We start from the raw sequence: 14,253 nt of genomic DNA on the forward strand, positions 1-14,253 counted from the left end.
TCTCATATACCTGCGACCAGCTTGTGGGCTGAGGGAAGGTTCTGTGCTGGAGTTCTCAGCAGTGGTGCTGTTCACACGCCTCGTTGCTCGCTTGACCCGCAAAGCCACCTTTATACCCTTGCTGGGTTTCACCTTTACCTCTAGGCCCGGAGGCTGGGTTTGTACAGCCCCTTCTGCATCTCAGATTGCTTTCAAATGCCTTACCTTGTACGGCCTCATGATACTGAGGAGTAAACTCCAGCAGGCAGGGCTTTGGGTCCATTTGTTCATTACTATATCCTCGATGCCTAGAGAGTCCTGTGAAAAGGTCAGGATTGTACAAATGAAGATCCTTAGGTTCAGAGGTCCTTGACTTGTAAAGGGAGAGGCCTCTTGCTCTGAGCTCGGATCCAGTGTTTAGTGCTGCTTTTCAGCGTACAGGCTAACCTCCTCATTCCTATAAACTATATGAGGAAGGACAAGGAACTGTAAAGTGTCCACGGTGTGATGTCACACAGAGGAAAGGACACGGAAATAGAAGTCCGAGGTCTGGGTTCTAATATTGTCATTGGTGCTTTCCAGTCCTAAGACCCAGTTTCCAGGCTCCGGTGAGGATGTGATGAGGGAGCTAACAGCAGAGCTGGAGGTCCCCAGAGAGGAGGCTGGCTGGCCCTGTGGAGCACAATCACCAAGAAGCACAAAAACTCGGGCAGGAAGGAGGGCTGGCGCAGACAGACATCAATATATCCTATTCCAACACGTCAGCTCCTCCTCTGGGTCAAAGACTCTTGGCAGCATCTGGTAACTCTATTCATTAGGCCTGCACTGCCTCCTGCTCCCCTTCCGATCTGGGTTTTCCCATCCCTCCTGCATGTGCTGTGAGGTGGAACAGAGCCAAGGGCTTTGATCTGCATTGCATAATACTCTTGTGGGAAAAACAAAACACAATACTAACAAACCCTTATGTCTGGATGGGATTTAGAACTTACAAAGTGCTTCACATACAATCCCTCTTGACTGGGCCTCCTTATGAAAGGAGCCAGAGGTACCTATCCATGAAAGACAGGTCTGTCCCTTAATTCACGAGTATAGGAAGTCCTAAGCAGAACCATGCCAATCCCCCAAAGTGGATAAGGGTTAGGTTGGGAATCCATAATGCGCACAGGCCATAACCCAACATCCCAATAGGCAGCCCTATCCAATAGCAAAGAGCAGACTGAGTTCACGGCATCAGCTGAATGCCATCTGGGCAAGAGTCCCAAGATGAAAACAGAGGACCTCTGTTGTCTGTAAATGGGAGTCTAGGTAAACTGGATCAATCCTTCCACTAAGGACAACCAAAAAGTTATGCAAACATCTGAGAAGCATCAAAGAGCTAACAAGATACTAAAGAGTGACTAGGCTGACATCCCAGAGAGGACAGGCATCCAGACAGGTGAGCCCACTTGTGGCATTCAGGCCACTTCTTCCCTGGAGGCACCTGTCTACTTGGAAGAGGTGACTAAGGATGAGTTGTGTTTCTGAAAGTTTGCAGGGGGTGGGGGAGCTGGAGTACAGGACCTACCAAAGGTGGGGGACTGATAAACCACTGCCTGTCTTGGGCTGTGAACCCAGGGATTGTGTCCCAAGGGTAAGGATGAACCAAAAGCAAACCAGCCATTGCACAGTCTGATAGCGCTGTCGTCTGGGAAATATCCAACCTTGCAGCTGGAGTAATGTGATCCCAGAATTCTAGTGCCCCTGGGCACCTGACAGGAGCAAACAAAAACCCTCCCTAAGAGAAGAAATTATTCTAGACCTCGGAACATTTCAATGAACAATTAATTTTTCAAATACAATGTCCAGCACAAAATAAAAAATAATAAGGCACATGAAAAGACAAATCAGGGAGAACCAGCAGAAATTGGGAAAGAGAAACACACTCAAAGGGATTCCAGCTATTGGAATTATCACACATGGTACACAGGCAAAGTTCTAGAAAACTCCCTCAGTAGTAATTCCGGCTATTCGAACTCTTAACTCTCTTTCTAATACATCCTCGCTGATTGCCTGGGTTGCTATAATCCCCATTCTGCCTTCGCCACTGTCTCCACAGGTATCTCAGAAAATAAACCCGACCTTGCCTCAGCCCTGTGTTTAATGGCGTACAAGGCCCTTCACACTCTGTCCTAAATTGCCCTTTCCAACCTCATCACCTAGGACCCTTCCATCTCACAATCTCTAGTCACATAGCATGACTTCCCTCTGCCTTGAATGTCCTCTTCTGTATCATCCTGAAAAGCCTCTTCATCCTTCAAAGTCCAATTTAAACCTCTGTTCTTGAGCTTTCCTGAACTCATAACTCCAACTCTCACAGCTTTGTATATACCTCTACTACAATAAGGACCCATGTACTGTATTGTTTACAAGTGTGTTTCTCAAGTACACTGGTAAACTTGTTGACGTTAGGGTCCATCTTACTCAACTAGAGTTCCCGGCGCCCAGCATAGCACCCGGCTGAGTAAGGACTGAATAAATATCTATGAAAGAAGAAAAGAGTATTCTTAATAGTAGCTGCTGCAGACTGGTATGGATTGAATGGTGTCCCCTCTCCCTCCAAAAGTTGTATGTTAAAGCCCTAACTCCTGATGTGACCGTGTTGGAGGTAGGACCTATAAGGTTAAATGGGGTCATCAGGGTGGGGCCCTAGCCTGATATCAGAAGAGGAAAAAGACCAGATCCCTCTCTCTCTCTCTCTTTCTCTCTCTCTTCCCGCTCCCTCTCTCCCAATACGCCCAGGGAAAAGGCCATGTGAGGACACAGCGTGAAGGCCATACAGCATTAGCAAGACAAAAAGACAGGCCTTGTCAGAAACAAACTCTGTTGGCACCCTAATCTTGGACTTCCAGCCTCCAGAATTGTTTTTAAAATTTCTATTGTTCAAGCCACCTAGTCTGTGGCACTTTGTTATGGGAGCCCGACCTGACAAATACACAGGAGTTTCAAACATGTATAAATAAACATCTTCAATGAAAGTAAGAATTCAACTTAAACTGTAAGAATGGGTAGGGAGTGGACACAATGACATTAGGAAAATGGCTTTTTAAAAAGTTTTATTTCAAGAACTTTGTTTTTTTACTGGTATTTCAAAAAAAGGTGGATCAAAGTACAAAAAAAAAAAGTCAGTTGAATAACAGTATAGGTTTAGAAATCGCAGCAGCAGAAGCAATGTACAGACAGCACAGACGAACAACCCCACGTATGCAATTCTGTTCAAGTTCTTTGCTTATTTTGTTTTTTTGTTTTTCACCCTCCTGTACAAAATACGTTAAAGCATGCCATGAGATCAGAAAAAGAAAAGAGTTTAACAAATGGTTACAAGAAATAGACTCTGTACAAGAGGGGCCACGCTTCTCCCCCCCCCACCCCCCACCCCCCAGTTCAGTGCCTATCTCCTTGCTCTGCTTTAGGTCAAGTTGTTCTGAAGACAGTTCACCTCCAAGTCTGCCTGGTCGCCTTTGCCACCCTCCAGTTTGGGCGACATGGAGTTCTGGATGTTAAATGACTCCTCCTCTTTCAGGCAGGACTTGAGGACTTCCTGGATTTTGTGGGGAGCACCAGGATCATCCTGGAAGAGGAAAAAGGGTGAGGGGAGTGGACAGGAAGGAGACGATGGGCTTGGGCTTTTCTGTCTGGCTGAAAGAAGCAGAACTGAAAAAAAGGACGGAAACTCCGAGACCTGAAGGAACCACAGCGACTCACTAGCAGCTACTTTTCAGGAAAGTCATCCTCAAAAACGCTGGCCAGAGACATGAAAACTGGACAGGTGACTGGATCACGACTTTTCTCCTTGACAGAGATTGGGGAGAAACAGCCCCTTTTAATGCTTGGCCTGGTCCCTCTACAGTCTCACCTGCTGGGACTCCTATTGGCCGGCCTGGCGCCCCCTCCCACGGCCCTCCGTGTGTGAGTTCTGTTCTCACAGAAAGGTCGTGGTCAAGGAACAAGGCTGGCCAGGCAGACAGTGGGGTGCGTACGGGGCCACAGTCAGGCACAGAGCTTCTCCTGGCAAAGCTCGGGTCCCTCTCCCCACGGCAAGTACACGTCCTGACGGGAGCCCAGAGGCGTGCGAGCCTCTTACCCTCAGAAGTTGATCTACGACAAAGACGCTGACTTACAAGGTGTTTCCTCAGTGTGAGCCCGAATGAGTCCAAGGCCCCGATGATCTGCCATTCTCTACAACAGATGCTATTTGTGCCGCTGGCTCACCCCCACGTCTGACCTCTACCGTGCCCTCCCGCCTACCCATGTATGCTGCCAGTAGCCCTCTGACGGCTGCCAAACCTGAACTGCATTTGCATGTTACAGGTTTTCAGGACACCTACACCAGCACAGAGTCCTCCAATCCTGCATTTTGGGAGCTCAGAGAACACCTGTGGCAACTCCAGCCTTCCCACGGCTCTTTCTTCTGAGGCCCCCACGGGGGTCACGCCCAGTGCAATCCAGTGGGCCTCAATTCCTTCTCGGATGCCCCAAATGGCTACTGGAACTCTGCTGATCAAAGAGGCTGTGTAACCACCCAGGCAGGTCCATGGCTGGCAAGAAGGGCAGAGAATGTCCCTATCTGACCAGCCAGCTCAGATCCTTATTTTAACCCCTTCCAAAATTCGAGGTAATCAGCATGCTTTGAAGGATCGGGCGCTGGGCATGGACGCTCGAGGGCTGGGCCATTGCAGACCCTGGAGAAAGCGCTGTGGATGTCAAAGACAGGATGGCCTACGCGCGCCTTTCCTCTTATGAGGAGAAGACTCACTTACGAGGATAACACTCAAGATAATCTCCGCCTGCGGCTCTCCCCAGCACATCGTACACTCTTCGGGGCCTGTGGGGGCACAGGGACATTCTCATGATGTGAAGGGAAGTGGATTAGGGAGTCCTTACAGACCTGGGCGTCAGGAGTTTTGACGCCGTGTATGTGGGCGCCCAGATTAAACCCGGCCCCTTGAGGGCTCAGGGCATTTGGATAGATGAGGAAACTGCCTTCTGGGCCAACGGGTGGGCGAACTGCATTCTAGGTGGGCGAACTGCATTCTAAAAATAAGGAGCACGGGTATCAAATAACGCTGTCAGACAAGCTAGTACTGCCCACACACGGAACAGGTGAGCGAGGGTCCGAACCCAGATGGGGCTCTGCTGACCAGGTGTGTCCCCCAGAGCACGACCCTATTGTGCCCAGGGCTGCAGACTCCCTCAGCAGAAGGCCTGCCTGCCATCATCACGAGCGAGCAGGACCTCCATCTGGCATAAGTCCTGGGAAGTGCTGCGTGCCCCTACTCCTGGCACACTGCCTCCAGCCCAGCAGTACTGTGTGGGCTCAGGCCTGGACCCTCCTTGTCCAAACACACACCTCGATCAGGAGAGGCGGCTCACAGAGCTTTACCAAAGCCATGGAAAAGCGGAGTCTGAGAAGTTAGAAAGATTTAAACAGGGGGCGGGGGGGTTGCTCTAAGGGACGCCATGGACAAGTCCCAGCAGCAAACTGAAATCTCGGAAGGTCTGTCAAGTCTAGGAGGACCGAGTCATAGCCACGACGTTCCGCAGACAGCTGCGAGACCCAGCAGTTTGCCCGAGGACTCCAGGTGACTTCATTCACGCTGTGCACCTGGACAGTGTCTAGCTTCCTACACACTCGCCATCCCCCCTGGGACCCCTTTTCCCCCGGATGCTTCCGGGGCTGGCAGCTCAGCTACACAAAGGGCTCCCACTCACGCGGCCACCGGCTCCCCAGCTGCAGGGCCGCCTGGCAGCCCGGGAGGGCACCGGCGAGCAGCAGGGGCAAGGGAAGTGCCGTGGACACAGCAGATCCCCGCGACTTAGCCTTCCCCCACCGCAGGCCCAAAGCTCGTTTCTGGTTGGAAAGCTTTTCAGAGAGTGGCTTTTCAGAGATGACTGGGACCGGGCAGGAAAATGACCCACTCAGTCTACTTTACTTATGTGAAAGAAATCACCCCTCTATTAAGATAAATAGAACTCTCCAAAATTTTAGGAGACAGCAATACCAAAAAGGAAATTTGAGGGGAAGGGATGGGGAGAGACTACATGGGCAGGTTTGATTTGGGTGCCCCTCGGTCCACCTCCCGGCTAACCTGGAGGCTTTCTCACCTTCATCCGGCTGCCAGCCTCACTTTCAAGCAATCAGTGTGGTGCCTGAAGCAATGAACAGGGCTTCACTTCATGATAAAGTGGCAACTGTCTTAACCGTCAGTGCCCACAGACCTTGAACGTGATCGTGTCTGACTTGGGCTAGGTGGAGAGAATTAGGAATGAAGGTAGAAAATCTGCTAGTACATTCCCTGCCGGACAGGAAAGTCATCCCCTCACACGCTCAGAGCTTGGGCAGAGGGGACAGAATGTCCCCTGGGGCACAAGCCAAGGGAACGATGCCAGGCGGAAATGACCCTCAAGACCAAGAGGAGCCAGAGGCCACCAGAGCCTCATCTTGCACTGCCCTGCATGATGCCCTGAGTGCTGCCCAGACCACTCACGGCCCTTCTCAGGCACGGTGCCCCGCGGCTGGCCACCCTTGTTCCACTCTGTTTTCTGCTTGCCATAGTCTGAACTCGCGGTCAGTGTTGGCCTTCACGGACGGATGCCCTGCTTTCCTCTAAGCTGGGTCAGCCAAGAAGTGGAAATTCTTGCACTGGCCCACGCGCCCAAGGCCTCCCGGAGAAGCTACGTCCTCCCCCTCCCTCCTCGCGAAGAGGAAAGGCGTCTGTTCCTGGGGTACAGGAAATGCACAAGCTGGAAACTCTCCCCAGGGCCCCCATCCTCCATGGACAGCGAGGACCCTGACTGCAGGAGCCACCACACGAGTCAGACCTGCAGCCCCACACAGACGGGATGGCAGATCAGACGGTGGAACTGAGACCCTGCAGTCGGCCACTCACTAGTGTTCCTTAAACGACAACCAAGTGTCACTGACAGGGGCTGGGAAAGGCAGGGACAGTGTCCCAACATGGGCGAGACCCTGCCTGCCCTCACGCCACCTGTGTCTTGTGGTGATGAGCCTCAGAGTTCATAGGACATCTTGTTTCCTGGGTTAGTGTGCCCATTTTGAACTTATTACTATTTTGGTGCATACCAAGTAAAATAATATCTGTTCTTTCTCTACCTTTTATATCGGAGACTTTAAAAAACTATCTTGAATTAACCTCTTTCATCTCTTATTTAAATTAACCCCTTTGCTCGTCCCTCTACTAGGCTGAGTTTTTCCTTTTCTGAGTTTGGGGACCAAGGTCTCATTTACCTTTATTCTCTCTCTCCCCTTCGGGGGCTACTCTTCCCCCACCTATAAAAAGGAGACAATGGTCTTGATCTGTGCCGTCTGATACGGCAGCACCTACAGGTAGCTCCTGGCTGCTGTAGGCACAATGCAGCTACAGAACATTCTACCGCCCAGAAACTGGATGGCACTGGCCTACACCATTATGGCTCCCGTGAGCTCTGATACTCTATGGTCCATTATGGCAAAGAACGTCTTCGAATTTCCTCTTACACTACACTGTTTCCCCCTGCACAGTCTCAGTTTATGTGTGTAACGATGCATTTACCTTGGGGTACGGAGCCTGCGCTACATGCAGAATTCTTGGGTTTGGATGTGACACGATTTGGGACTTGGATGGTTTCTGCTTTGTTTCTGAAATTCCTCTGACGATACCCAGTATCTTACTGGTTAGTCTGGTCCAGACAACGCACTAGGCCAGGGCCTTAAGAAAATGGTCTGTTGGGTCCTTTTATTGGGTTTCAAGTGATATTTATGAGCCCATCCTCCTAAGAATAGAATTTACCCCCAGACTTACGGTTCCCTCAGTGTTCTGTGCTCTCCTCAGCCATAATCAGTGGACATAAGCCTGTTAGTTTTTCGGGGCCTCGGACAATGTCAGGGACACTGTTTTTCCAGCCATCCCAGAGGTTTTTCCACTCATTCCCAAAGAACGACCACCTCTTACTTCGATGGCTGCCAGGAAGTTCCACAGCCATAAAAGCAGTCTTTCTCCTTCACATAGAAAGTAGAAAGATAAAAATCAGACTGCAAAAGTCTAGATGAAGCTCAATATCTCGAGTCATCCTAAAAAAAACCTTTCTGTACAACCTACGCCATCAAGCCCTGATTTCTACCTTCGCCGCCCTGACCGGCTGCCCTGAGCTGATCTCCAGGGCTCCGAGGGGTGGCTCCGCACTCCAAAACGGACCAACGGCACGGCCGGGGGCTTCGCCATGCACAGGGGAGGCGTGGAGAAGACACGAGTGACCTGACAGATGACGTCATCATCGTGAGCCAAGGCACGGGCATGGGTGGGTGGGGGTACAGAAGTGTCTCAAAGTTTCCTTACATTTAGGTGAGAGCCCTCGGCGATGGTGGAGAGGGAGAAGTTATCGTTGTGGAGCTCAGATGGGGTCCGGAATTTGCTGGGTGGGAGAGAAAAGGGAAAAACGTAAGTGAAATGATCATGGCCAACTCTGACGAAAGCTTCGTGGGTCAAATACTCTATTTCATCAAATGCCGTGAACTGTGATAAGATGCACCATTATATGACGTATCACTAAGAAAAAACTACCATTTAAATCACGATCCAGTACTTCCCTATCACCCAGAGTTTTTGTTATATCCTTGAAGTAGCTCATTTAGACTTTGGATAAAGAACTGACAACGATATGAACAGCTATGACCACGCCAGGCAATTACAACCACATCATGAATGCCATCTGGCCAACAGCGATTATCAGATGCCAGCGATTGTAAGACACAATCCAATTTCAGAGATGTTAATATGTGAAAAAAAAAATGTGCATCTTAGACTAAATAAACTACTGTGGTATCTGTAGTGCATGGAGCACATGCGACATGATCGGAGCCAAAACCAGGCTTGGGAAAGAGGTTTGCAGAGGGAAACGGGGAGGCAGCATTTGAGCTGCAGGGGTTCGCGAGCCGTCCTCTGCGCAAAACGCACAGGAAGGCCCCGTCCCTCGCCACGGCTCCTGCTTCTCCTCTCCCCGGGCAGTTAGTTGCTCCTTTTTCTCTCCATCCTCATCAGCTGCTGTCCTGATAGGTGGTCCCATCTCCTCTCCCCTCTCTTTTGCCACACACCCCCTTGGTGTAGCCATGAGGAGCCAAGGGTCCTGGCTTGTGATCACGTGCACAGATACGGCCCTGCCTCAATGCACAGGCACAATGGAGAGGCCCCCTCAGCCCCATGACGGTTAGCTGAAAGGCTGCAGAGCTGCAGGCATCCGTGCGTTGCATGAGTTTACCCAGCAAAGGAGCAACAGCTGGCGTTTTGTCCTTTTCCCAGGACCCAGGGAAAGGCCCTCGGTCACATTCTCTGGAGGGAGTCTCAGGTCAGGGGGAGGGGATTCATAAGGCGACAAGTTGAAAGGGTGGTGGGTGCAGTTCTGCGTAAATTGTCTTTTGGGCCCCAAGGAAGCTGAACTCCAATCTCTGCCTTTTGTGACTCTTGTGACACTTCCGAAGGTTCTCTACTTAATGAGAAGAGTGATTCTCTCACAGTGTGTAAGGTCACGATTGAGCATTCAAGGCATGGACTTAAAGAGTAAATGCATGTTGATTTTCACACCCAGGCAGCAGTCGCTCCTCTGCTAAGAGCAGAGCTGAAATGAGACTCTCTATCCCCATGTGGCCCTTAAAATCCACAGCAGAGGAATTCAGACCGAGCACCCTTCACCCCCCAAATTCCACTTAGGAGAGGTAAACAGGATTTCCTTAAGCTCCCTGCATTCTGTGTGAACCCAGGGTTGACAAGCTTTGAAAAGCAATGCAGCAGAGCAGTGCTAACCCTTCTCCTCAGCGCTTGCTGGGGAGGAGCTGGTATTGAGCTCCCTCGAGATTTGAGGGAGCTGGGGTTACTTCGTGCTGATTTGTGAGTGGAATCCTCATACTGGCCCCTGGCTGTCAAAGACCCAGGATGACACAGGTATAGTCAGGCGGGGGCGGGGGACCAAGCACAGGGACTTACTTGGGGACTGGAGCTGGGAGTTGCTACATATATATGCTGGATGCTTTTTCTTTAAGCACCCTCCAGCCCGGGTGCGGCTGTGGGGAAATGGTGCCAGATAGCTGCGGCATGCCACAGGGGCTTAGCCTCTGCTGCAGGTCCAGCACGTTCTGTGCAGGAATGGATACCCTCGCGTGACTCCTCGGTGTGAAAAACACAACCCGGGATGGAGGGGTGCTGCCGCAGGGCTGGGGGTGGGCTGGCTGATGCAGACTCACTTGGTCCTACGCAGCTTGCTGTTCTCCGTCTTGAGCAGGTAGAGCTTCTTGGCGAAGAACACGGTCATCATGAAGAGCAGGAGCAGCACAAGGGCGGCGGAGCCGACGGCGACGCACATCACCTGGAAGTCGGTGATGATGGACTCGCAGCGCATCCCCTTGTGCCACATGTAGTCCTGCGTGTTGCACCTGCAGCAGCGACAGCGTGAGACCGCGGCGACAGGCAGGCCGCCCTGGCCACAGCCACGGCCCGGTCCCCGACTCCAGTACTTCGCTCCAATCCTGTTCCCAGGACCGTCTAGAGGGGCTGTGATGCCTCCACCCTGTGCAGGCCTTACAGCTGATCTTCTTGCCCCGTCTTTACAAACCCCCTATGCAGTGAGCCAGGCAGCTCTGAGATTCATGACATAAAAGTACGTCATGGGAGCTGAGAAACGGAGAGAACTGGTCACTCGTGTGGCTGTGAAATGATGGAGGAGGGAACCCTGGTTTTTCACCTCACAGCTTCAATGAGAACAATCACGGGATTCTCTCAGCCGCCAACCTGGGGCTCTGGATGAAAGAAAGATGAACAGGAGGATCCACCCTACCACGGAAACCTATCTTGTTGCTCGGCAGACCCATCTAGTGCGCGTGGCTAACCAGACACTGAAAAAGAGGGGAGTGACAGGCAAGGACAAGCACAAAGATGGATGTATGTTCCACTCCTACCTCTGCAGCCTCCAAAGTTCTGCCCCTATAGCTTCCTGTCCTATCACCATGAGAACTGTCATGAAAGCCTAGTGAGAATCAACCCTCCGGGTGGGTTTTAGTCCTTTTGTTGAGTGACTTTCTCCTGCCCTTGGGGACATTCCCAGGCTCCAACTCTTCCAATGACATTGCTGTTTCCATGGGAACCAGGCTGCTTCAAAGAAGAAAGATGTGGAAGGATACAGAGGCAGGCAAAGGAGGGAGGACATGAACCTCAGGGTGAATAACAGACAAGAGAAAGGAGAATTGGCTACTCCACACCCAGAACGGGGTGGGGAGACATGGCTAACAGGGAATTCTTTCTTTTCCAAATGACCCTCTGCAGTCATGGGGAGGCTATCTGCATGAGGATGGCGGGGAGGGCCGATCCCTCTAACCCACTATTCCCGAGAAGTTCTGCCATAGCTCTGATCGTTTCTCTGCAGTGGGTCAGGGTGACAGAGACAAAGGCACACTGCAGTCTGCAACTAAGGGCTCAGCAGTCTCCTGTGAGTGGAATGCAAAGCAGTTTCCGAGCCAGAGCCGGCCTGGGTGTACACAGCTGGAGGGATCTCTGGTAAGGAGGCCCACGTGTGGTCCTGGGAAGGATGCTGAGCAAGGGGACCTGGGGTGGACCTGTGCAGAAGCCCTGCTGAGGCAGGATCCACGGTGGATCCATGGTCGCACAGGCATGCGGCTCAGTGAGGACAGGCTTATTCTTCCACTCGGTAACCCCCTGAGAGCGCCAGCAGGTCTGGGGAGCTTTCCTAGCTCTCCAGGAGCATCAAGGGCTCCAAATTTCATACTCTGATGGGAGCTTACTTTGAAGGTGAAAACTCAGACCTCCAGTGGAATGACAGAGATGGTTTTGCACAGAGATTCCACAGCTTCCATGCTAAATTCAGCACTACAGTGCCCCCCAACTAAAGTCCGAGGAACAAAAGCACAGGCTGCCCCCATATTTCTGGTAGTCTTTAACCAACCAGCAAGGTCTTACTGCCATAATTTCTTGATTACATGCCTCCTTTTGGCAATGGCTCAAGAACTCCAATCAGAACTGTGTGGACACATCCTATATGAGTGACTCTAATGTCAGGATCATTTACAGGAAACGACTTCACAGGAAGGGACTGGAACTCAAGCTTTGATGACAAAGGCACAACATTCACGCTTTCTATGTTATTTTTTATCGGAACATCAAGAGCTTCAGAATTTGAATTCTTCACACACCTCCAGAAAGGCCAAGGAAAAGACACATTGGGAGTGACACTCAAAAAAGACACCCAGATTACAGAAATGCCCCTCCTAGGACCAAAGGAAACAAGTCCCAGAGCAATCTGAGGGTGCTACTCCACTTCCAGGGCCTGTAAGGATGGGGACAAGCAAACCACCCAGACCGCCCCTGACTTGCAATTCTTCCAGAATAAGCCAGGGGGCTCTCCAGCAGGTTAATGACCTCGCCGTGAGGACAGGTATATAGGGTAATTACTGATGAGGCATGGGATGGAGGCTGCAGACAATGTCATTAGGGACACTGAACTCTCTGAGTCTTTCAAACATCCTGGACTGGGTATTCCAAGGAAAACAAAAATCAAGGTGGAAGGGAAAACAGCACGACCCAAAGGTAAGACACCCCACTACGTCTGCTATGCCAAGAAAGACTGCACTCGACATGGCCCGAGTGGCTGCTCTCTGGGTCTGCTCCCACAGAGGAGGCCCTTGCTCTAACTTGACATGCCCGCCCCCCACTTACGCCCGCAGGGAGACGGGCCCTCCTCCTACCACACACGTGGCCCACAGGGAGTGCTCGGCAGCGATCTTTCCCGCCAAGCAGGTTTATGGGCCTACTCTTTCTGCCAGTGTAGACAGAACTCCTCAATGAAAACCCCTCAAGCCAGCAAAGACCTGTTTCCTAAACCCTTATTTTGCCTTTATAGTTTAGTGGTTGGGTAAAAGACACAACACTTAGAGGAACACAGCATCTTATTTCTGAGGAACGTCTCCTAGTGATGAGATCACAGGCAGGGCAGTGAACAAGTAGTTCTGTACGAGATGCCCAGGCAAGCATCTCCTGACCTGGGAATCCCACGGATGCACAACCTCTCAGAAGTTGTGCCTGTCACACCCCCACTTTGCCAAGTCTGCCTCACACTTGTCAGGAGTTCTTTTACAAGTCCCTGTGCACCTGTGTGCCACACTCTTACCTGCAGAAGGCCCCTATGTTCTCCACCAGGTAGCACTGGCCGCCATTGTGACAGTAACTTGGGAAGAGGTCGCACACTGACCGGCAAGAGCCATTATGCCGCACAAAGCCACTGCGGCACTCAGTGCCATTCTCACTTGGGGCCAGGTCCCTGCCTGGCTCTCCTGGGCCAGGCCTGAGGGCAATGCTGCTGCCGGGGACCATCCCCAGAGTATGCTGTGGAGGGACAGCATACCACCGACTGGTGGGCTGGCCTGTCCCAGCCCCCAGACCAGGCTTCTCAGTGGGCACTAGAAGGTCATTTTCATCTTCCAGGTCTCCACCTCCAGCCGCATCTCTGTCATCCTCCTCTTCTTCCTCCTCTTCGTCTAAGTCGTCGTAGAAGGAGGTGGTGGGGTAGAAGTCAGATTCGTCAAAGGGGGTGAAGTCATCGTATAAGTCAAGCAGGCTCCAGGAAGGGGTCTCCCCTTCACTATCAGGGTGGTGCTCTGAAGTTCCTGGCGACTCCGGGAAGCTCCCTAGATCAGCGCCACGGCCCTCACCATCCAATCCTTCGAAGTAGTCGATGTCAATGATGTCTGACGCCGGCTGGGGCTCCAGTGTGCCTTGAAAGGGGTACGTGGGCTCTGGCTCATGAGTGTCAGGTGTGCTGCCTCCCAGGTTCAGCCAAACCTCCAAGGGATTTTCCTTGGGGAGTTCTGAGACTGGGTTCAGCTTGTGGCCAGGGGTGGGGGAGGGTGGTCCGCTGGCCTCTGTAGCGTCAGGGACGGCGCGGGGCATTGATGACGTCTCGAGAGCCTCGGCAGGAGCAGAGAGAGTGGCTGGAAGGGCCTGGGTGTCTCCGCTACCGGCCTCTACAGTCACTCCGCCCAGGCCTGGGCTGTCAGCATCCAGCCAGGCAGTGCCCGTTACCGCTGCCGACGCCTCCAGCACGTCTTCTGGCCCAGCCCCACGGCCCAGCACCGCCTGCTCGCCGTCGGGCGCGGTCCACGAGGTCTCACCTCCCCCAGCGGCTGGTGGGCCCGCCTTCTCCCGCGTGTCGTTGGAACGCGGCTCCCACGCCGGGGCGCTC

At 52.1% G+C, this 14,253-nt stretch overlaps 1 protein-coding gene across 1 annotated transcript; it reads right to left on the reverse strand.

The window, feature by feature from the left end:
• Window positions 1-3,057: 3,057 nt before the first annotated feature.
• CSPG5 (chondroitin sulfate proteoglycan 5) lies at window positions 3,058-14,247 on the reverse strand. The gene is made up of 4 exons (XM_006914878.2): window positions 13,183-14,247; window positions 10,250-10,438; window positions 8,352-8,427; window positions 3,058-3,586 (listed from the first exon to the last, which is right to left on the reverse strand). Exons 1-4 carry the CDS (start codon window positions 13,959-13,961, stop codon window positions 3,425-3,427), a joined length of 1,206 nt encoding a protein of 401 aa, XP_006914940.1. The 5' UTR covers window positions 13,962-14,247; the 3' UTR covers window positions 3,058-3,424.
• Window positions 14,248-14,253: the final 6 nt, after the last annotated feature.

The sequence above is a fragment of the Pteropus alecto genome, unplaced genomic scaffold (genome assembly GCF_000325575.1).
Source record: "Pteropus alecto unplaced genomic scaffold, ASM32557v1 scaffold156, whole genome shotgun sequence".
NCBI classification, from domain to species: domain Eukaryota; kingdom Metazoa; phylum Chordata; class Mammalia; order Chiroptera; family Pteropodidae; genus Pteropus; species Pteropus alecto.